This window comes from Panthera uncia (assembly GCF_023721935.1).
Source record: "Panthera uncia isolate 11264 chromosome B2 unlocalized genomic scaffold, Puncia_PCG_1.0 HiC_scaffold_24, whole genome shotgun sequence".
Lineage (NCBI taxonomy): Eukaryota > Metazoa > Chordata > Mammalia > Carnivora > Felidae > Panthera > Panthera uncia.
Window position 1 is genome coordinate 100,949,177 of NW_026057580.1, and position 23,503 is coordinate 100,972,679.

Here is a 23,503-nt window from a genome sequence, read left to right on the forward strand (position 1 = left end):
ACCAGCTAATAAACTCTCTAAGTGTATTTACAGTTGATACTTCAAATTTGAACTTTGAGCAAATGAATGGCACATTGTCTTCTGAATATTGTTGGTCCAGTAGTCCAAAAAGTGAATAATTTTGTGAAAGATATAGGACTTACTTTAAGCCTTTCTCATCTTAAAGTTATCACTTCCAAGTTGCATGCAGCTTGTGTGTGTGCAGCTTGTGTGTGTGTGTGTGTGTGTGTGTGTGTGTGTGTGTACTGAAACACTTTGAACTCTACATAAGGTAATTTTATGCATTGAAGAATTATGTCAAAGGTTCCCAAGGTCACCCCAAGTTTGATGATTTACTAGTGAGACTCCCAGGACTCAGCAAAGGGATGAAGAGTAAAATCAACAAACGGAAAAGGTACATGAGGTAAAGTCTGGAGGAAGCTTCCAATAGCCCTCTCCCAGTGAAGTGACACAGGACATGTTTACTTGTTCTAGCAATGAGTTGTTACCAGATATGTGAAATGTTGTTTAACATGGAACCTCGGATGAGCCCAGGGGTTTGGAGTTTTTATTGGAGTCTCTCCACCAACACTTTCTGCTTTAGCGCATACCAAAATTTCAGATGCCCAGAAAGAAAGCAGGGATTCGTCATAAATTGTTTTGTTCATACAGACAGCTTAGGCACACTGTGTCACCCTTATCAGAATCGGAATTGTGGAAACCATCTCAAAAGCCAGTTACCAGATGCCAACCAAGAGCTAACCCTGCAAGCCAACCTTTCTAGGGATAGCAGTCTCAAGCTTGCTGTGTTAATTCTTTTCTGCGCAAGCTCTATTGACAGAACCTCTTAAGAAGGTTTTATTAGGGTGTTTATGAAGAGATTATGAAGGCCTTCTTTGAGTTTTGAATGAAGCTTAGGAATTTGTATTTCTTTATTAATCTGCATTCTCCAACCACCCTAAGAGATTCTTAACCAGTGAATTTAGGGAGATTAAAGGAATTGTTATTTTTTGGTAGTATATTGAAAAATATCCTGTAGTATTGCTAATATTTTATTTTTTGCTTTAAAATGATCAGTTCCTACTTTAAAAAAATATTAATCTAAATTATTGCAACATAGAAATTAAAGAAACAGTAAAATTAACGGTTTATCTACCTGTGTCAGGATGGGTTTTTAGAGTTGTTTTCTAGAAAAAAATAGTAATTCTTAAAGCCACACATTGTGATATACTTTACCATTGCTTTGTGGTAGCAGTCTTCCAGAAAAACTATTTTAAATTTGCAACAGGTGTATTTATGTGTGCATCCAGAGGATAGCCCTTAATGATTAAGGTTCCAGTTTTTCTTAATATATTTTCATTTTTTATTAGTGCCTAGTTCTCTAGTCTTGGTGATACTCCTAGGAATTCCCTTAAATTTTAGGATCTCCTAAGACCTCTACATCCTAAGAATCCTGAAAACCAAAAAGTGGATGATTAGTTTCAAACCTTTCATTTCAAATCCAGGAGAAAATGAAACTAGTATCAAAGATGATAGAAATATACAACATTGGTTTTGCAGTTTTAAGTTTATCTAAATTTTTATCTTTTTACGTAAGAATGGTACTTTTTTTTCTTTTTAACGGTTTGAGAGTAAGTTGTTGACATACTGCTCAGTCACCCCCAAATATTCCAGTATCTATTTCTTACAAATAAGAACATTCTCCTGTATCACCACCTTTTGCCTTTTATCAAAAGGGTCTATATGCAGATTACATTTAGTTGTCATGTTTCTTCAGTGTCTTTCCAACTGGAACAGTTCTTGAGCCTTTTCTTGATTTTCATAACTGACAAATTTTGAATATTGTAGGTTAGTCATTTTATAGAATATGCCTGCATTTAGTTTTGTCTGATGTTTTTTCATGCTTAGATTCAGATTGCACTCTCTCAAAAGGTTTGCTTTCTTTTTGCTGCCTTCCAAGTGGAACTTGTGTTTGATTTGTCCACATTGATGGTATCTTATACCTTGGTCCCTTGATTAAACTTCTGTCAGAGCTCTCTATTACAGCATTCGTTTTCCCTTTGAAATTGATAACTATTTTAACTTGTATTTGTAATCAGTAAATATTTTGATTTGAAGGGAGTACTTTGAGACTGTATCAACATACTGTACCTCCTCAAAATTATACCCTCTGTTTTTAGCACCCATTGTTGTTTCTTGGCTGGATTAACTTTACTGTGATAATTGCCAAATGTTGACTTTCTTGTTTAATCTTGATCCCTTTTTATGCCAAAATCTTAGCTCTTTGAGAGCAGATTTTCAGAAGTGGCATAAAGTTTCTATAGAGTTTGTAGTATCTTAGCAAAGTCACTAGCTAAAATTATTTTTAAATGAATAAGACAGAATATTTGTAGTAATATGTTCTTTTCAAAATTAGAATCCAAATAAAGTGTAAATAAGTTTTTTCTGTGGCAGGTGTGAAAAAGTAGGATGGCATTTATTGCATATAATAGCAGTCTAAAAATGTATATGATCAGAAGTACTCTTAATAAAATATGAATTATTTTCAACAGTAATAATGTTTACTGCTTATTGCTAAGGGTGGGTAACCTACCAGAGTTAAGTTTACGTTAATAACTGATTTCAGTGACAAAACTAAATACATTTTTATACATTAAACTAGAAAAATGTGTTTTTCATGCCGTAACAAGGTGTCATATATTCCATATATAACCATACTTGTGGTGTATAATTTGGGTGTACTAAATGTCTGCTTTGATGGATTGAAATTTAGGGTTATTTTCTCATTAGTGTCTTCTGTTGTTGTCTCTTGCTTTTACTTTCTAACAGTTATGGTAAATTACTTTAAATATACTAGACTTAAAATTTTGTCCATTTTGATTTTTTTTATATTTAAACCCATTTAATGGTTGGGTATCTTCTTCTTAAAAAGCATTTGTAAGCATTACCTTGATAGTCAGGAAATGATTGTACTTTAAGACTTGTACCAGTACTTTTATTACATGACGTTCAAGGTAAGGAATAGCTTGAGATGTCCTTGAAGAATTTGTTCAGAAGACGTAATCAACCTAACATGGGGTTTTAAAGTCAGAAGATTTGTGGTCAAGCCCTGGTTCCCTAGTTTCTAGGTCTGTGGCCTTTGGGAAGTCAATTAATATTTCTGAACCTCAACATCCTCAATTATAAATGGGGATAATAAATGAATTTAGCCTTCTGACATGGTTGTTGTGGGGATTATTTTTACTTAAATTCAGCAAATATTGGGGCTACCATGTGATAGGCACTGTTCTATATCCTGGATCAAATAAACAAAATATAAGTGAAAGTACCTGAAAACTGTGATGTGCTATACATATGTGATTATAATAATTATAAATCTGGGTCTGGTATTTATTTGATAGGATAGTACCAAAAGATTTTTAGATTATTGTTCCCCAAAATATATTTCACAATACAAATTTTTCTTACGTTAATGAATTTTTTGGTGAAAAAGCATGTTATAGTTGAAGATTAGGAAATGCTGAATTAAAATTGAGCATTTTCTTCACTGTAATACTTCATAACCTTTAATGTGTGCTACGAATTTCTAAGAGTATATATGTATATACACGTACACACATATAGGTACATCCCTATATATATTATTTATACGGTTTACAAATGCATTTATTTTATGTGGCTTTTCACAAACTTATTTGACTTTAGTATCTTTTATTTGGAGGACATCTTGTGGTTCTCTAGTGTTCTATGAAGTACACTTTGGGGAATGATGGGCTTGAACTATAACTGAATCGTAAGATAGTTCTCCAGATGTGTTAGCTATTATGTTCCAGTTACCCTTTGATGATATCTTTCATAGCTAAAGTTGTTTGCCGGACTCTTCTTCTGAGGGGCACAGCAGTTATCTAGATAGTAACGATCAGATTTCCAGTAAAGGAAAATAATTTGAATTCATTTAAGATAATTTCTTGATACAATGTTGGATAACTTTACAATGCATATAAAGATGGTTGATAGTTACATTTTTTCAGAAAGTTTTCATTCGTGTGTCTAAAATACTTAACAGGTGATTTTTGACTAAAACAGTGATAGCTCCCTTTAATCTAGTTTTTATGAATTGCAGAGAACATTTCTTTGGCAATCAGACAACCTGGAATGTAACTCTAGCTTTGCTATGTGTGAAATGACTTTGTGGAGGTAATTACTATTCTCTGGGACTTAGTGTCATCTAAGGTGAACAAGGTGATTTTTAAGGTGTAAAGTTTTGTGAATCTGTGGAAATAAAGCAGTATTTGTTCCATCTACTGACTGCAAAGTCATTTCATCTTGGTGGGCTATAAATGCTGTATTTCATATGGTAAGCCTAAGGGTGAGTTCCGCTTTTCTCTTTTTACCTGTTTGTCTCCTAGGACAGACAAGCTTTCATAATTTAGGAGGGAAGAACTTGATAATCCTGGAATGGCTCACATATTTACCCTGAAGCAATCATAATGATTCTATGATTTGCTGGTTCAGGGCACCACAGGATCTCCCCTCTAATCCTGGGTATGTGTGTGTCAATCAGAGTGAGATTTTTCTGATTGTCACCTTCATCAAAATCAGATGATTCTCAAAGGAGATAGACGTGATAGATGGTTAAAATCAATAGATGTCCGTTAAAGGACATGATATTTTAAAATTTATTTCCTAAAGCTTATTAATTGGTACAGTCTAATCTACTTATTAAGAAATAAACCAAGGTTGGGAAACTTTAATTCTGTTAAGTGTCACTGAAGAGAAAATAAAATCTTACATAAGTAAAAGTCAATACAGTATCTTAAAGATATGACATGCAAAAAATTGTATTAGTCTACCTTTAAGATTCACCGGAAGCATAAAACATTCAATAAATAATAAAACCATATTGCAGTTCTTTATATAGTTCATTACAAAGTTTTGCTCAGTTTATGAATTTGAAAGGACTTACCAGACTCCACAGAGCATATGCAAATAAAGCTTTTATTTCAAGGCAAAGGATATCATCCTGCAGCAGGAGAAACATAACGCAGGTAAGCATTCTGAGAGACGTCCCATATCCAAGCTCCCACAGGCACTTACATGTACACAAGGATCGTGCTGAGTCTCCCTCCAACCACCATCTGACTTCTGAGGAACTCAATTTACCCTTTCAGTGATCAAGCCAGTCTTGCCAAACCAATTAGGCCCATTGCCAGCCATCAGTAAAACTGTTACACTCGGGGTTACCAGGGGAGTTTTGGGGTGTTTTGGAACTTGAACAAGCATATCATAACTCCCATTGCCCTTGGCCAAGAGTCAAAAACTACATATTCAGATATCTCCAGCTGGGGTGTCTTCACACTCATTAAAGAAAGAACACCCTCCTCGTTTCAGACTAGTATTGTTAACGGTGTGATTCTCCAGTGGAATCATTTTATTTTCTAGAACATCACCGTCCAATAGAAATGTAATGCAAGCTGCATGTGTAGTTTTAAATTTATTAGTAACTATACCAGTAACTGTTGAAAAAGGTCAAATTAGTTTTAATAATGTTTGAGATATTTCACATTCTTTTTTTATACAAACTTGAGATATTTCACATTCTTTTTTTATACTCTTTGAAATATATGTACTTTACAATTATACCACATCTTGGACTAGCCACATTTTAGGTGTTAAGTAGCCGTGTATGAGTGGTGGCTACCACGGTGGACTTTGTGATGGAGACCTAAATGATTTTACAATGAGAAACAAAATCTATATTTTGGAAATACTACTTTGATGGTAGTGCATCAGTTGAGCTGGCGGCAGAAGAGGGAGACCAATTAAGAAGCTTTTATAAACAATAAATATTGAAGATTTCGATCGTGACAACAAATGGGAAGAAATGGACATACGTGAATACAATTCTGGAATTTAATCTACAGGGCTTAGACCAATTCTTTGTGGCTGGGTGGTTTACAGGAATGGAGAGCAGGGCATAGTAAGAGATAAGAAATCAGATGTGACAAGGAGGTTTATATGATTTATTAAGTTGTTTTATAATTAACCAGCTCTTTTCAACAACTTATCAAGGCAGTTCACAGGTATTTGAACAAGCACAAGCTGAATAAGCACAGATTTTTGCTGCTCGGGTGACATAGCAAGTAAGAAGTAAAATGACACCTAGTGGTGAAATCAGGTGATCCTCTAAACATCCTGTATATGTGCTGTATTAACTCTTATGCCTTGTTACTTACTTGATTTAGAAAATGGTTAATCTAGGATTACAGATGAATAAATTTTTCTGTAATGAAGCAATGATTGGTGACATAATTTTAAAAATCTGAGTTGGAAAAAAAAAAAAAACAGACTATGCTGATCAAAAGGACTCATTAATGTCCACACAAGATTAATGAAGAAAGATGACTATAAAAACTGCAACATTTTTGACTTACGGAGATAATGAAACTACTCTGCAGCATCCTTATAGGGGGTGGGAAAAAAAGTTTACTTATAAAGAAATAAAAATCAGACTGGCTTTAAACTTCATTATAAGTTTAAATGCTGGACATGGTGGAACAACATGGAAGACTATTGAGCAAGACAAAAGCTGAGAATTTTGTCCCTAGCCATGTTTTGTGCATGACATATAAAAGCTCCAACTTGTAAGGATTCAGTAGATACACCACTCAATGTCCTTCTTTAAAACTCATCCTAGCCACTGAAAGAGTGGTGGTGAATATTGAAATAAATTAAATTGAGTTACAGTTGAATAATTGTTTACTTCATGAAGCAAAATGTATACAAAAGTAACCTTTGAGAAAATAAATATAAAATTTATGTCCGCATTCTCAAGTTTTATCAGTCTGACACTTTCATTAGAACTTTGGGGGGTAGAAGGAGACTAAAGGCCTGATGCTGGCTGTCAGAGCAGACATTTAACTTACTGGAAGGCCCTATATTTCTGAACATACTGAAATAGTGGTTAAAATCCTGTGTTCCTTGTACAGTGTGAGGGACTAATTTTCAGATTTAGGTGTCCTTTTTTTCTACCTTTCTTTTTTTCTCAATTCCCCTTCCCCACTCAGTAAACCAGTCTTCTCTCCTAGCAGTCCTTTCCAGTCCCTCGGTCTGGTGTTCTGCTTACTTTGTCACTGGCCACTTGGTTTTTGTAAATTAGGATGCCAGAGGTTCAAGTTTCATTACATTGTCATTTCATACAAAGAGGGGAAGAGATGATTCCCTGGGATCTTGAGGCAGGATTAGATGCTCTAATACCAGTTGACAGGTGTGTATTTATAAAAATTTAATGTAATAAAGGTGACATTTTGAATCCGTGGGAAAGCTATGATGGTTCAATAAATAGCGCTGGTAGGTGCATACCTCTATCACAACTCTTCAAATTGTACACTTTAAATCCGTGCACTTTGCTGTCTGGCAATTACAGCTCAATAGAACTATAAAAATTGCTCGGAAATTGTTAGAGGAAAAATACTTTCCCTGTGCCAAAATAAACTTCACAAAATAATGAAATGTAATGAGTGGGACTGTAAAGCAATTATAAGATACTGCAAAAAGAAACTTAAATGATGTGGGGGCAGGGAAGAACTTCGTAATAAGCATGAAACCAAGGAAGGGAAACCAAGGATCCCATAAATGTGATCGTATCTTGCCAGTCCCTTCTCCCTCAGCCTTTCCCCATGTTAGCAGCCCGGTCCCCTTTCCTGTCCTACCAGGTACACTGTCAAAAATCTTACAGGTGTTCTTCCAAAATAAATATGCTTCTAAAATTATATATATTAGTACATGTATATATGTAAATATGAGGGTTTGGGCATTGTTTTCCAAAACACAGAATTATATTAGTCTTTTTTGTATGTTTTCCGAATCCAGTGTACTTGAGGAAAGTCTCTTCGTGTCATCTGGCATAGTTCTAATTCCTTCATCTTAATAGTCATGTAATAGCCAATTGTTTGTGTCCCAGTTTTTCCCAGTGTTCAGCCATTCCAAAATAATGGACGTTCACTTTATTTTCAGTTCTTGAAAATACACTACAAGTTATGTTGCTGTTACCATCTTGTACATATTTGGTAGGCATTGGTCCTTTTGTTTTTATGGAATAAATGTTTAGGAGTAGAATTGCTGTTCCTAAGGGTTAGAGTTTTAAGTATTTTTTTAAAAAAAATTTGAATGTTTATTTTTGAAAGAGAGAGAGGGAGAGAGACAGAGCATGAGTCGGGGAGGGCACAGAGAGAGGGAGACACAGAATCTGAAGCAGGCTCCAGGCTCTGAGCTGTCAGCACAGAGCCCGATGTGGGGCTCAAACTCCCTAACCGTGAGGTCATGACCTGAGCTGAAGTCAGCCGCTTAACCAACTGAGCCACCCAGGCGCCCTATAAGTATTTCTGCTTTTAATTAATGTTCTCAGGCTGCCTTTCAAAGAGACTGTGTCCATTACACATTTCCTTCAGCCATGTATGAGTACTTCTTTTACAACATTCCTGCTAACAGTAGACATTATAGCCCATTTTACTTCTGCATTTTCCTTTTTTTAACTTCCTCTTTGCTCAAGGTTTCAAAATCAAAGAGTGACTTCCTTCTTTCCTAGGTATTTTCTGAGCATGCACATGACTTTGCACCTGTATGCAACCTTTTAGTCCTAGTGTATGTCTAGTTTTTCAGGATTTTCTTTAAATTCTTGCCCAGGCTCTTACTTGACACACCTGAAACCACAGCCTTAGGCAACTGTGATACCACCAGCAAATTGTTATTGTATCTGTGCTGCCCTGCAGGTATGAGACCTTCTGTCTCCCTAAGCTGATGTCTGTGTCAAATGAAATTGCCACGATATCTTGGGAATAGTTTCCAGGGAGCTGTGAGTTGGGACAAAATATCAATGATTGTGGTCTAACAAAGCTGGTTTTGATGGAATTGCGAAATTTCAACCCTTTGTGATGGCATGTATTATTGCTTTTTCCTGTTTGTCTAGTCACTGAGCTGGGGAGTGAGGAGGTTGGGAATAGCCTTTCATCAGAACATCCCCCCCCCCACCCCCCCGCCCCGAGTTTCCATCATTCTGTTGGGTAGACAATGTTCCGCTTGTTTTGTGACTTCACAGTTCTGAAGTGGTTAACTTTAGTTGCTAGTATTTAAATTTTTGTGGGAGAGCGAGTTCACAGAGGTCCTTACTTTGTCATTCTGGAAGTCACCTTCCTTTCCTAGTTTTCCTTAGCTTATTCATAGGTAGTGAGCTGACCATGTGAACTTTAAGGTCATTTTGTGCAAATCCAAGAAAAGCTGTTGGAATTCTAATTACATTAAATTTGTGAATTAATTGTGGAAGAATTGGCATTTTAAGATTTTTAGTTTTCTTAACTGGGCACATGATTAAGACTGATAGACTTGATTATTTAAATGTATACTTTTGTGCAGTTTTTTAAATTTTCTAAGAATTCAGTCGTAAATGAGTCTAGGAAAAATACCTGTAATATATGACGGATATAGTGTTAATGACCTTTGATTAGCATTTTTAAATGTAAAGAAGGTAAGATATAAGCATAGGTAAAGGACATGAGGTATTTTTCAAAGAAGATATACAGATGACCGGAAAGGCAAAGAATACTCAGAGATTAAAACAACACAAATTAAAATGAGATACCCTTTCCACTTAACAAAAACAAAACAAAAGAAAACATTGTTTACGAAGAGTGTAGCAAACTATGTTCTTACACTGCTGTTGGATGTATGAATTGGTATAGCCTGTTTGGAATACAGTTTGACCCACATATCTCTTTTCCTAAGAATTAATCCTTAGGAAAAATCATCAATTTACACACTCATTAAATAGTAACTGAGTGCCCACTTTATGCCAAATAATGTTTGTCACCAGGAATACATCAACAGAAACACATACACACGTAAAACCTTTGCCTTCATGGCATTTACATTCTTGTCGGTGAGGCAAACAAGAATAAAATTTAAACAATGAAAGTTTATTAGAATGAGCAGGTGTGCCAAGAGGCAGGGGGAAGGTGGGAGAGAAGTATGGGGTAGAGGCATGTGTTTGGGATCTCCCAAGAATATTACAATAATGTTGAGAATGATTAATCTCTAAGAAGGGGAATATGTTTTATTTGCTTTATATTTTTCTGTGTTGTTTCTACAATGAATATGTAGAAATAGCAGAAATAAAACTTTTTTTAAAATAATAAAATTCTTTAACAGTATGAATTTCTGACATTTTATAGAGCTTGGTTTATTTTAGCAGTCTCTTCAGACATTACAGTGGATGGATCCTACTTTAGAATAAATATAAATGAAGTTATTAGCATAGGGTTTAATTTTGCAACCTGTCACACTTGGGTAAAATATGGCTTAATTTATTTTTTTAAATCTAGCTATTTTAAAACTTGAATTCATTTACAAAATTGAAATTCTGTTTGCTTATCTGTAATTAAGAACATTGGAAAGGCTATCAATGTCTCTTTTCAAGAATTTTGTCACATAAATGTACTAAGTTACTCATTTACTTTGCAGCACTGACTTTCAAACAGTAAAAATTACTTGATCATTTTAAATATTTTATATTGAAAACTTCTTTCAAAATTGTTTAAAAATGTTTCATGGTTGATTTCATTATACTTTACTTTCATTTTATATATTAACTATCAATTTAAGAATTTAGAGTAATTTAGAATTTTAGAATTTAATGCAGGAAAATATATTTTAGGAAAACAGTTAAAGGATGGAAAGAAGCCAGAACCATGCAAACCTATCCTCAAGGTGGAATTCAAAACGACTAGATCTGGGTAAGATTTTACTTCATTGCCAATATTCATTGTATATAATTACTAAAATAGCACTAAAGGCTATTTTATCATTATGTTTTAAAGCCTACTTTAGAATGTTCTAGCCCAGTCTTAAATTTTATGCATGCTTTATTTAATGAAATAACTAAAATTGGTAAATTTAGGATAAAGTATTTCTTTGTATTCTCTTTGTCTTTGGTAGTTTTGTAATGTATCTTGGAAAGTTTGAATAATCTTTCTTGTTAAACGTTATACATTCAGTTCAGTTACTCTTTAGCAACAATGGTTGCTGCTATTCACTACTATTCACAGTAGTATTCACTACTGAAAACTGGAACAAGCAGTGAACAAATATTTAAAACTTAACCTATTTATACTATATATGTTAATTACGAAAGTTATGTGTGTTTTTCACAAATTAAATCTCATCATGAGAATATTTGGCAAATACAAAAACACATACGGTTTAAATATTAAAGGAAGTTTGTCAGTTGTAGTTTGTATTTCTTATATGTACCAGATGTTTAAATGTATAATAAAGGGAAAAATTATAAATGTTTGTTAGAAAATTCCACCTCATTAACCCCTGAAAGAAGCCTTTTATTTATGTTCTAGTTCCCCAGGAAGAGTGTGTGGTTTTATTTATCATAGCTATGTAAGGGAGTGAATTTATGTAGTGTATACAGAGGATTGGTTCTCAAATTGTGGTCCTTGGAACAGCAGTATTAGCTGAGACCTTGTTAGAAATGCAAATTCTCAGACTCTTCCCCACACCTTCTGGATCAGAAACTATCTGTGGGTGGAGCCAACCAATCTGTATTTTAATTAGACTGGGAGGAGATTCTGATGCATGGAAATTTAGAACCCTGGCATATGTTTTCTTTTTTAAGTTTATGTATTTTGAGAGAGAGAAAGAGCACACAGGGGTAGGGGCAGAGAGAAAGAGAGACAGAATCCCAAGCAGGCTCTGCACCATCAGCACAGAGTCCAGTGTGGGGCTTGATCTCACAAACCGTGACATCATGACCTGAGCCGAGATCGAGAGTTGGATGCTTAACTGCCTACACCACCCCGGCGCCCCAGTTTTTAAATACCAGCTTATAACCACTGGTTGTTATAACTGTGGTCCACTGACCTCTATTTACTCGTCTTCTAATCGTATTCATTTTAGCCCTATTCTCATTTGAGAAAGACAGTGGCTGAAGAATCATAAGGTTGCTGTTACTTGTCCTTGATACTCATCAGCCTTCCTGTGGGATTCGGAAGATGTACTGGTTCCAACAAGAGGTTGAATGAACTCCAAAAGGAATGGCATCTGTTTAATTGACTGTGGCATCCCTCACTGTGTGACCTTTGGCATAGAGGTTTTTGACTTCTTGGAACTTCAGTTTTCTCATTTATTACATAAATATGATAATAGGTCAAAAGGTGATTGTGATGAATTAAGTGAGAGACAGTCATGTATTGAAAGCATTTCACAGAGTGCCCGGTACATAATAAACTTCCTCTGAATAGTTGCTCTTATTGTTACTAGAAAACTTCCTACTACCAACTGTCCTGCCTACTACCTACTTCCTACTACCAAATTGTTTGCATAATTTGTCCTATGGCAAAGGAATGTAAGGAAAGGCAATGACAGCAAAAACAAAAACAAAGTGTGTGGGGTGAACCAGAAAAAAACCTGTGTTTATAGTTTACAATACAACATCAAATGAATTGTCTACACATTTAAATTAACCATGCCTGTTGTCTACTGATTGGAAACAAAGGCGAATGTCCAGGGAGGATTTTTTTTTTTCTATTTGTGCTTTACTGTTTTCAATTTTTTTTAAGCTTATCTATTTTGAGAGAGAGAGAACAAACGGGGGAAGGGCAGAGAGAGTGGTAGGGAGAGAATCCCAAGCAGGTTTCACATCGTCAGCAAGGAGCCCGATGCGGGGCTCGAACTCACAAACTGTGAGATCATTACCTGAGCCAAAATCAAGAGTCAGATGTTTAACCAACTGAGCCACCCAGGTGCCCCACCTGTTTTCAATTCTTTTATAATGATAATGTTTATGTTTCCAGTTTCTTCAGGATGGCAGCCATACTTTTTCTTAAGATCAGAAATGAAAAAAAAAAAAAGTCTCATTCCTTTGTATGCATTTGTAGATACCTGTAAATTGATCAATAGGATCACCCTCTGATAATGATCTTCACTAGCTTTACAATTTCTTTTTTCACCTGGCATAGGACATTGGGTAAATTAAACAGGTTCTTATTTCACAGTGCATGGCCTCTTTGGAAACTTGAGATAGTTCCTTAGAATTCCAGTGTGCAACCAGCATTGAGAACTGCACCCCTATTCCACCTACAGCAGAATCACCGTCCTTTAAGTAAGCCAGTCAGCTCTCCCCTTTTCCTGTTCCTAGCAAGTGTCTTGAGCAGGTACTACCTGAAGTTGTTTGTCAGGTTGGCAACAAGTAATATTGGCAAATTACCAGATTTTATTAGAAGAGTCATCCTTCCCTCCTCAAGATCTGCATTGTCTTCTTTTTGCCTAGAAATCATTTGAGGAGAAAGATTCTCTTTCATCCGTTATAACTCAACAATAATATCACTGCTTTGTGGATGTCTTGGCCATGTTGCCTAGATTAGGACCTCAGTAATATAGTCTCAAAGCATGCTGTATTTTTCCCTTCTAGAATTTTTACTTGTCATTAATGATGAAATTATTAGTTTAATGCATGTGTTCCCTCTTAAATATTCAGCTCAGTGAAAGCATGGGACATACCTGTCTCAGTTCTAATTGCCCTAGCATACTGTTACTGAATATGAGGAAAAAGAACATAGGCCGGTGTTTCGAAAAGTGTATCCGTGAAGAATTAACTGTTATAGATCAATAATAACATATAATTTGTTTCTGAAGCAAAGGTACACTCTGACAAAAAATGGAATCACGATGTTGTATCTGGCTTTGTTTCCTAGTAAAATAAAAGCATATGTTGCACCAGGAGAGAGCAGATTTTTCCCCTAACATAGTGAACGGTGACAGTATAATTAATAGAACATTTTGATAGCACTTTTATTAAAACTATGGAACTATTCTTTACATGGCCAGTTCTTAATCCAAAGTTAAATGTGAAGCCAATTCTGTCGAAGTTGGTTTTTTCAACACTGGCGTGACCCAGGCGTGGAGTGCTACAGCAGATGGTGCTCGAGCAAAGCGATTAAGGGTGTGAGCTCTGGAGCCGGCCCGCCTGGGTCCGCTGCTTCCTCAGAGCACTGCCATCTTGGGTGCATCAGCTAAGCTTCCTGTGCTTGTATCTTCATCTGTCAGGCAGGAACAATAATAGTATCTGCCTTATAGAGTTGTTACGAAGATGAAATAGACGAAGCACTTGGAACATACCCTTCCAACCGGTTGTCTCGCATACCTCTTGTCTCAGAACAGCATTCGATGAGCCCTGACGGGCATCTCTGATTTTGCTTTCTCAGAGCAGATGTACAAGTTGTAAGGTTGGCAAAACTATAGTAAGTAAGGAGCCTCACTGATATTCTTCCCTGGATTGAGAATTCCACTCTGAGAAACATTATGACATTATGTTATTTGTTTGTTTGTTTGTTTGTTTGACACACAATATTACATCAGTTTTGGTTGTACAGTGTAGTGATTCAACAACTCTGTGCATTATGCTGTGCTGGCCACAGGGGCAGCTACCGTGTGTCACCGTACAACACTATTACAGTACCATTGACTGTTCCATATGCAGTAACTTGCATCCCTGCCACCTCTTCATTCTGTAACTGGAAACCTGTCTCTCCCATTCCCCTTCACCCGTTTTGCCCATCCCCCCTCACCCCTGATTTTTTTGTTTTTAAATATTAGATAAGGGTGATCTACTAGTGGGTTACGACAATACTTTTGTTGGTTGTGACATCAATTTTTAACTTATGGACTAGAATAAGATATAGAGTGCACTGCAGGTTTTAGGTTAAGTATTGGTTCACATGAAACTTGTTCAACCGTATGTACTTACGTATCTGTATACTGTATCATGAAGTAAAATGTACTTCGTACTATGACTCAAGATCATCATGTTTGAGAGCCCCTGATTTAGGGGAAATAACTGAGGCTTCGGATTTTTAGACTTAGGTTCCAAGCCCAGTTCTGCCACTCAAGTGACGGTATAATGTTTGGCAAGTTGCTTAACATCACTGAACCTCTGTCCTTACCTTGGTAAAATAGGGACAGTAATTCCCACTTAATAAAAGTGCTGTAGAGACCTGAAAGAAATAATACGTGTTTGGCCCATGGTACATGTTTGGTAAATTGTAGTTCCTTTTCTCCTTTACTTCTGCATTTTTTGTTTTGCTAATAGACGGCATAACAAGTTACAGGCAGGGCCAAATTTTCAACAACAATGAACTCTGGATAGGTTCAAGTTTTCACACAGGTTTATTTATTTTTGAGAGACAGAGTGCAAGCTGTGGAGGGACAGAGAGAGAGGGAGACACAGAATCAGAAGCAGGCTCTAGGCTCCAAGCTGTCAGCACAGAGCCCGATGTGGGGCTTGAACTCAAACCGTGAGACCGTGACCTGAGCCGAAGTCAGATGTTTAACCGGCTGAGCCACCCAGGCACCGCAGGAGTTAGTGTCTTTTAAGGAATATGCTACCACTCAAAGAATCACCAGTTTGGGGGAGAAGCATCTCTGTTCAGTATCCTAGAAGTGAATGTTATCATAGTTAAAAATGGCAGTTTAGTCACATTTGGAGAACCACATCTAAGAGATTAATTTACTCCCTTTCCTCGAACACGTACTATGGCAAACCCTTTGTGTATAGGGCCAGAGAGAATATTTTAGGCTTTGCAAGCTGGATAGGTCTCAACTGGCAGCTATCCAACTCTGCTGTTGTAGCCCAAAAGCAGCCATAGACAACTCATGAATGAATGCAGCTGTGTTCCATAAAACTTTATGTACAGACACTGAAATTTACATTTCCTTTAATTTTCATGTGTCATGATATATTCTTTTGTGTATTTGTTTTCAACTATTTAAGAATGTAAAAATCATTTTTAGTTTGTAGGCCATACAAAAACAGACAAGAGGTTATAGTTTGCTGACTCCCTTGATATGCACACATGTACATACATATAACGTATTTAAGTTTGTCTATAAGCAAACGTTGCCCCCCACCCAGTGGTGCCTGAATTTGTTTTCAAGTAGCTTAGTAGATGATTTATTTAATTTATTTTTATTTTGGGGGGCACCTGGGTGGGTCAGTCAGTTAAGCATCCGACTTCAGCTCAGGTCATGGTCTCGTGGTTTGTTAGTTGGAGCCCCCATGGGGCTCTCTGCTCTCAGCGCAGAGCCCACTTCAGATCCTCTGTCTCCCTTGCTCTCTACCCCGCCTTCCCTCCCTCACGCTGTCAAAAATAAACATTTTTAATTTTTTTTTATTTTTTAAATTTATTTATTTTGAAAGAGAAAGAGAGCGCTCTTGGGGAAGGGGCAGAGAGAGAGGGAGAGAGAGAGAATCCTAAGCAGGTTCCACGCTGTCTGGCTATCAGCACAGAGCCTGACCCGAGGCTTGATCTCAGGAACCATTAGCTCATGACCTGAGCCTAGATCAAGAGCTGGGTGTTTAACCAATTGAGCTACCCAGTAGCCCTGATGATTTCTGTAATTTAAAAAAAAAAAAAAAAAAAAAAGTGGTGGGGTGCACCTGGGTGGCCCAGTGAGTTGAGCATTTGACTCTTGCTTTTGGCTTAGGTCATGATCAGAGGGTTGTGAGATCCCCCATGTCCAACTCCATGCTGAGCGTGGAGCCTGCTTGGAATTGTCTCTCTCTCCCTCTCCCCACTTGTGCTTGTGTGCTTTCTCTCTCTTAAAAAAGAATTTTTTTTTATATGTGCACTAAAAGTTGTAGGATGATTGCCTGTGTGGGAATATGAAAAAAACACAGATTGTAATAAAAACTCAGGGTACATTTGTGATATTCTGGTCCTGAAAATATCTAAAAGTCTATTTCAGTAACACCCACAACTTGCTACCACTGAGTTTCCCCCACAGCTGCTAGAACTGTATCCAATGAGAGAATCCCAGCTCTCTGAAGCCCCAAAACAAAGTCCCTCGTGCAAAAAGATTGTTATCCCCAGAACACAGGCTCACTCTGGTATGTTTTTTTCCTTCTCAACTGTAGATTGTTTTTAAATAACTATATATAAATTATCCATAATCACATGCTGTGCTTACTGTGGCCAGACATTGTTCTAAGTGCTTTACACATATTTTCTTTAATTTTAGCAACCACTTTATGAGGCAGGTATGACAGATGAGGAGACTGTTACAGAGAGGTTGAGTAACTTGCCCAAAGTCATACAAACCATAAGCAGAAGACCCCAGATTTAATGAAGTCTGTACTCTTAACCACACTGTATTTCCTTTTTAATTAAACCTACTCTCTGTTCACATTAACCACAGTCCCCAAGATTATAGCTATACCTGCAGATCTGCCAGCAACAATTGCTTGGCTAAACTACCTTGAAAAAACTGAGATGAAAAAAATTTTTGGCCACAGAGCCAAAAGTCTTAGGATTAAAATAAGTTTGGAGTCCTGAAATAGACCACTGAAATCGGCAAAGTAGAAAGCCAGGATCCAAAGCAAAGTAGTGGAGAAGGGTATGCCGGGCAAAGACGAGTGAGGCTGGAAGGATCAAATGATGGGAGACTCTTCGGCCCCTCCTGCAGGGAGCAGTGCGGTTAAGCACTTGGTAAATGCTTGCTGAGTGGATGAATCATAGTAATATTCTAACTTCATTTGTGTAGTTACTCTTGAGTGGCCTATGAGCAGAAAATTCTTCAGCATAAGCTACGTTTTATAGTACCTTAATACAAAGTGTAGTGACAGATAACAGAAATGACATGAAAAGTCGATGAAATATTTTTATGGTATTTCATAGGAAAAGTGCAGTTTTTTTAAAAAAGTATAATTGGTCACAATTGTATAGTAATTTCATTTTTTTAAGATTTTATTTTTAAGTAATCCCTACACCCAACATGGTGCTTAAACTCACAACCCCGAGATCAAGAGTCAACAGCATTTCCGATTGAGCCCTCCAGGCACCTGTATTAGTTTCATTTTTAACCACTATTACTCTCTTCTTCTCTAAAGTGTTTTTGGAAGTACCTATTTTAATTATAACATTAAATAAAATCTTCACAAAAGAAGCCTATTAACCTATAATTCCACTATTCTAAAACAATTTTTTTCTTTTCATTTTCCTTCAATCTTTTTTCAGATACATTCCTTAATTGTATTCTTAGAGCATATTCAGTCTGATTTTTTTTTTCTACTTAACACGTCTAAAGTCTTACTGGTTTTTATCAGCTTTTTAAAATAATTCATTGTAAAGGCTATGCACTTCACTCAGACTATTGTCCCTTTTGCTGAACATTTAGTTTCTGATATTATAATCAGGTTCTTCACATTAGAGGTAAAAATATAGTAGTGAACAGATTCTCTTTTTTGATTTTGTAGATAACTCAACAGAGTTTTTACTGTTGTACTATTTCTTTACAACAAATTTCCAGTGGTGAAATTTTGAAGATAAAAGATTTTTATGAATCTTGATAAATTCCCACATGGCTTCTTGGAAGTATCTGTGTACCCTTTTAAAGAACTGAGTATAAAATACAACAGTGTCACCAGTCTCATTAATGTGAGATGTTTTTGTGTTATTAGTTTCCTACCTTAAAAGTAAGCATTTATGCTTTTGAATCATCTTAAATACTATAACCACAAATGTGAACTCCTAAATGAGTGCTGTTATGACAGAAAAGGCAACCTACTGTGATAATAGGGACCTGAAGTTAAATTTGTTTTCATCTGCATACAAAGTGATGTTTCATAAAAACTTTATAACTTAATTTTTTGCAAGCAGTCATCCAGCTGAGCTTTTATGTTTTGGCAGGGACCAAAATTATTTATATGCTTATCTATGCCCCTTTATCTAGAAACTATCTGATAAATTTAACAAAAGTTAGTATATTAGTGGTTGATATTCATTTGGTAACAGTTCTTCCATTTCTGAAATCCTAAAGTAGAATTTAAAATCTTGTACTTTTTTTTTTAACCTTGTAGTTTGTGATGTGTTTATTTGTAAAAAAAAAAAAAAAAAAAAAAAAAAGGCACAGTTTCATTTCACACCTAATTGTTTTCAAAATTGTTACTTGTTGAGGCTATTCAGATATTTCTTTCTTATACTGCCTCTAGTTTATTGATCCCACTTTTTTTACTGCTGAAGTTCATTCTGAGCTTTCTAGAGTTTTTTTCTTTTAGAGCTATCCCTTCTTCATCATCTAAATTGATTCTCTGTTACATCCTTAAAGCTTTATGGCTTGTTTGAATTAACCTAAGGATAGATTTTCCATCGTTATTCATCCTAATGTATGTTGGGTTTTTTTTCCATCTCTAAAATGTTTCCATTTCTGATGTGTACATAGATTAAATGTCTTATCTTAGTGATGGTTCACTGATTGTTCTGGTACTTTTACTTGACTGCTTATACACTGATGACAGCTTATATGCTTTGATTATGTTTTTCTAGAGGACAGAGATCAAATCCATTTAAGACCTTGTCTGCAGTAAATGATTTTGAAAACTATGCAGTGTTCTTTCATAGATAAGCTTAGAAATCATACTCGTGACACTATGAACTTCATATATAGTTTATTTAATCACAAAAATCACATGACAAAGATTGCATTGAAGGTTTTAGATTTCTTGTTTGAAAATAATGCCTAACTGTTACATAAATTCTTTCATTTGTATTGATACTAGGAAAAAAAAAAAAAAAAGTAATGGGCTAGTATGAGTTGCTGTGGGACCTTATAGTTAATCCTCTATATCCTAACTAGCTTGCATTATGAAACTATAATACGCTGAAATCCCAAAGCATAATTTTTCTGAAATTTGTATGGCTAGGATAGGTCTTAAATAACTTTCTTTCTAAAATTATATCCTAGCAGAATTGTTTATTTTGGAAATTTCTTTCAAGTTGAGTATAAAAGACTACAGCTGAGTCTCATATCTGCTTCTACAGTCTTTTGTGATGTGTTCTTTTAATGAGGCATATGAAGAAAATTCAGTTTTGCACAAATATGTAGTTTGACTTTTTTTAAATAGATTTTTAAAAAATGTTTATAATTTATTTTGAGAGAGAGAATATGCAGGCAGGGGAGAGAGGTAGAGAAAGAAGGAAACCAGGAATCCAAGCAGGCTCTGCGCTGTTAGCATGGAGCCCGATGCGTGGGGCTCAAACTCATGAACCGTGAGATCATGACCTGAGCCAGAAGCAAGAGTGTGACTGAGGCTTAACTGACTGAGCCACCCAGGCACCCTTGTAGTTTGACTTTTAAAATAATGGTAAATATTCCTTGATACTCTACCAAAACTTACCAAGTGGTAGATTCAGCAGTGTGAGAGCTGAATCCCTTTTCAGAAAAGCGTTCCTATTCTGTTTTCTTGAAAATCCTTTGGTGTGTCAGCACTTTCAGTGTCTCTTTTCCTCTTGCATGCTTTTATAACATCATGACACTGACAAATTGGAAAACATTGATTGAGTGAGTCATTTGTATCTTGTAATGCTGACACATTTCATTATATATTTTCAAATTACTGATACCGCCACTGATGTCATCGGGAAAGTTTTCAAGTATTGGGAAACTGTGAAATCCAGCATGGCAGATAGAAGTTCCCAAACTCTTGATTTTCACTTGAAAGGTCAGATTTTATCATTGTAAACAAATATTGTCAGTTGTTTTTCTTAAAGTAACAGATTCATTCATTTTTGAGAAAATGACTCAGTTACCTCAGCCTAAATTATAACTTGTTAGTCATCCTTTCAGCAAAAGTAATAGCAAATAGTTTAGCTCACAATTCAAACAATTGTACAAGTGGTTTTCTGGAAATAAATGTCCATTTCAGTATACAGAAGTGCTTTGTGTATGCTTTTTATTTTCTTAACACATTAAAAAGATATATTGGGGCACCTGGGTGGCTCAGTTGGTTGAGCATCTGACTTCGACTCAGGTCACACTCTCACAGTTTGTGGCTTTGAGCCCTGCATCAGGCTCTGTGCTGACAGCTCGGAGTCTGGAGTCTAGAGCCTGCTTCGGATTCTGTGTCTCCCTGTCTTTCTGCCCCTCCCCCACTTGCGTGCACGCGCGCGCGCTCTCTCTCTCTCTCTCTCTCAAAAATAAATACATTTTTAAAATTTAAAAAAAAGACATATTAAGGGTCAAGATTTAAAATTAGTCATTTTATTGCTTCAACAAAGACATGAAGTGGCAGGAGAAAAATTATTTTCATGTATGGAAATGAGGACTAAAATGAATAGGTCCAGTTTGGTGCCACTGCTTCGATTCATGTTGAGATGCCAGGAGTTTAATCCACCTACTATTACCTTGTGACATCGGTGCAAATATCAGCACAGTGTAAGGCAAATAATGTCTTAATGTCATGATGAAAATGGCTTTATCTTCACAGTAAAGGATCCTGAAAACCCCTAGGGGTTCACAGACCACCCTCTGAGTATCACTGTTGTATACTGTAAGGCAATTTATGGAAATGTTTTGAGATTCCACATTTTTGATAACTAAAAGGATACGTATTAAGTCTGATTACTATAACAACTTTACATAAAAATTATATCAATAAAAATAACCAAATTATATTAAAATCTTAACACTTTACTCAAATACTGTGATATGCAAACCTACCTACTAAAGCTGTATCATTGTTACCTTGATCATTAAGTGAACAGGAACTTGTCTAAATATATTATGCTCCTTTATTTTTCCCCAAACTTCTATCTCTCCATGTTAGCAAAAGAGAGTATTAGGGTTAGTCACTAGTGAAATATGGTCTGGAGATGGCCACTCTGATTCTCAGAGAGTCGTCTTAAAATTGGCAAAGGTAATATCTGAACTAGAAAGGCACTGGAATATCACCATCATGATGCTAAAGTAATAGTCACTTTCTGAGAATGTATTTTGTACCAGGCACTGTAATAAGCAACGTGTATATTTGTTACTTAATCTTTACAATAACTCTGTGAGGTGTATATTACAGAATACAAAACTGAGGCTCAGATAATCAAAATTGAAGTAAGTTGTTCAGTCCTTATAGATACAAAGTAATAGAGTTAGGATTTGAACATAGATGTCTTCTTCCAAAACTTGGGTTATGACCCATTATGCATCTCTGTATACCCTTCAGTATCATAATGAGTTATTTTTAGGCTACCATGTTATCTTCCTGTTTACTCTAAAAGGTCCCTGGTGAAAACTTGTTATAACTAAGCAGTAGTTCTCTTATTAAAGAGTTGTTTTGGAGATCTGCCTCTCTACTCAGACATGCCCCACTAAAGAGTTCTGTGGTTTCTGATTTAACTTTAGAGTGTCAGGGGGTATGTATGGGGCCTTGAAGTGAGATCTTCAATGACATCTTCACATTTGCCCCTGATGATGATAGGGTAGGTTAAATGGTGTCCTTAGATGGCTCAACTTTTTGTCTTCTAGACTAGTGCTACTCAGAGTATGATGCATGAATGGTTCCAGTGTGCTAGCTAACTCTCTGAGACAAAATACGTACAGAAATCAAAAGTAAGAGTATGGAAATTTGAATATCATTTGACATTACCACAACATCTGTGCACACATTTAATTGTTTTTCTTACAAAAGCACAGATTTTCAATGACTCGAAAACTTTTTTAATTAGTTCTTGACCATAGATAGTTCAAGAAGCGTTGTTTGAAACTAACATTAAATGATTAGAAGGGTACTTTTAATTCAACTCCCTATGTTTTAAATTTTATATTCTTTTTATTTCCCAGCCCTTCAACATTTAAGTGTTTCAAACCCTTGTTCTTGATTATTTCATTTTGATTTGATAGCTCAAAAAACTTAGTAGAATTAAGAACTCATTATTACTTTTTGAGTGTGCTTCACAGTTTGTTTTCCACTCTAGCCATGTATGCAGATGACCCTATTATAATAATTAGCACCTAATCAGCAAAATCTAAACTTTAAGCTTTTTTTTTTTTAATTTTTTTTTTTTTTTACGTTTATTTATTTTTGAGACAGAGAGAGACAGAGCATGAACGGGGGAGGGGCAGAGAGAGAGGGAGACACAGAATCGGAAGCAGGCTCCAGGCTCTGAGCCATCAGCCCAGAGCCCGACGCGGGGCTCGAACTCACGGACCGCGAGATTGTGACCTGAGCTGAAGTCGGACGCTCAACTGACTGAGCCACCCAGGCGCCCCTAAACTTTAAGCTTTTATGTAAAAAGTCAACAATTTGACACCAAATATGAGATCCAAGTTATATAGGTTGCTATTAAACTATTCAAATTAGATAATTAGAATTTACATTTGAAATTTGAACTGAGAATCTTAGAAATTTGATGTAGGGGTCTCATGAAAATCATATGTTCATGGGGCACTTGGGTAGCTCAGTCAGTTGAGCATCCAACTTCAGTTCAGGTCACGATCTCACGGCTTGTGGGTTCAGGCCCCTCATTGAGCTCTGTGCTGACAGCTCGGAGCCTGGAGCCTGCTTTGGATTCTGTGTCTCCCTCTCTCTCTGCCCCTCCCCTGCCCACACTCTGTCTCTTTCTCTCCCTCTCTCTCTCCCTCTCAAATAAGTAAACATATATATATATATATATATATATATATATATATTTTTTAT

The 23,503-nt window shown here is 36.1% G+C and overlaps 1 protein-coding gene across 5 annotated transcripts in view; it reads left to right on the forward strand.

Moving 5' to 3' along the window:
• The window catches only part of STXBP5 (syntaxin binding protein 5), a 171,217-nt gene that overhangs the window by 64,460 nt on the left and 83,254 nt on the right, over positions 1-23,503 (forward strand). For all 5 annotated transcript variants that reach the window (XM_049654494.1, XM_049654496.1, XM_049654497.1 and 2 more), the window contains exon 9: positions 10,688-10,766. In XM_049654494.1, coding sequence (XP_049510451.1) covers positions 10,688-10,766 — 79 coding nt within the window. The remainder of the gene's footprint in view (positions 1-10,687; positions 10,767-23,503) is intronic.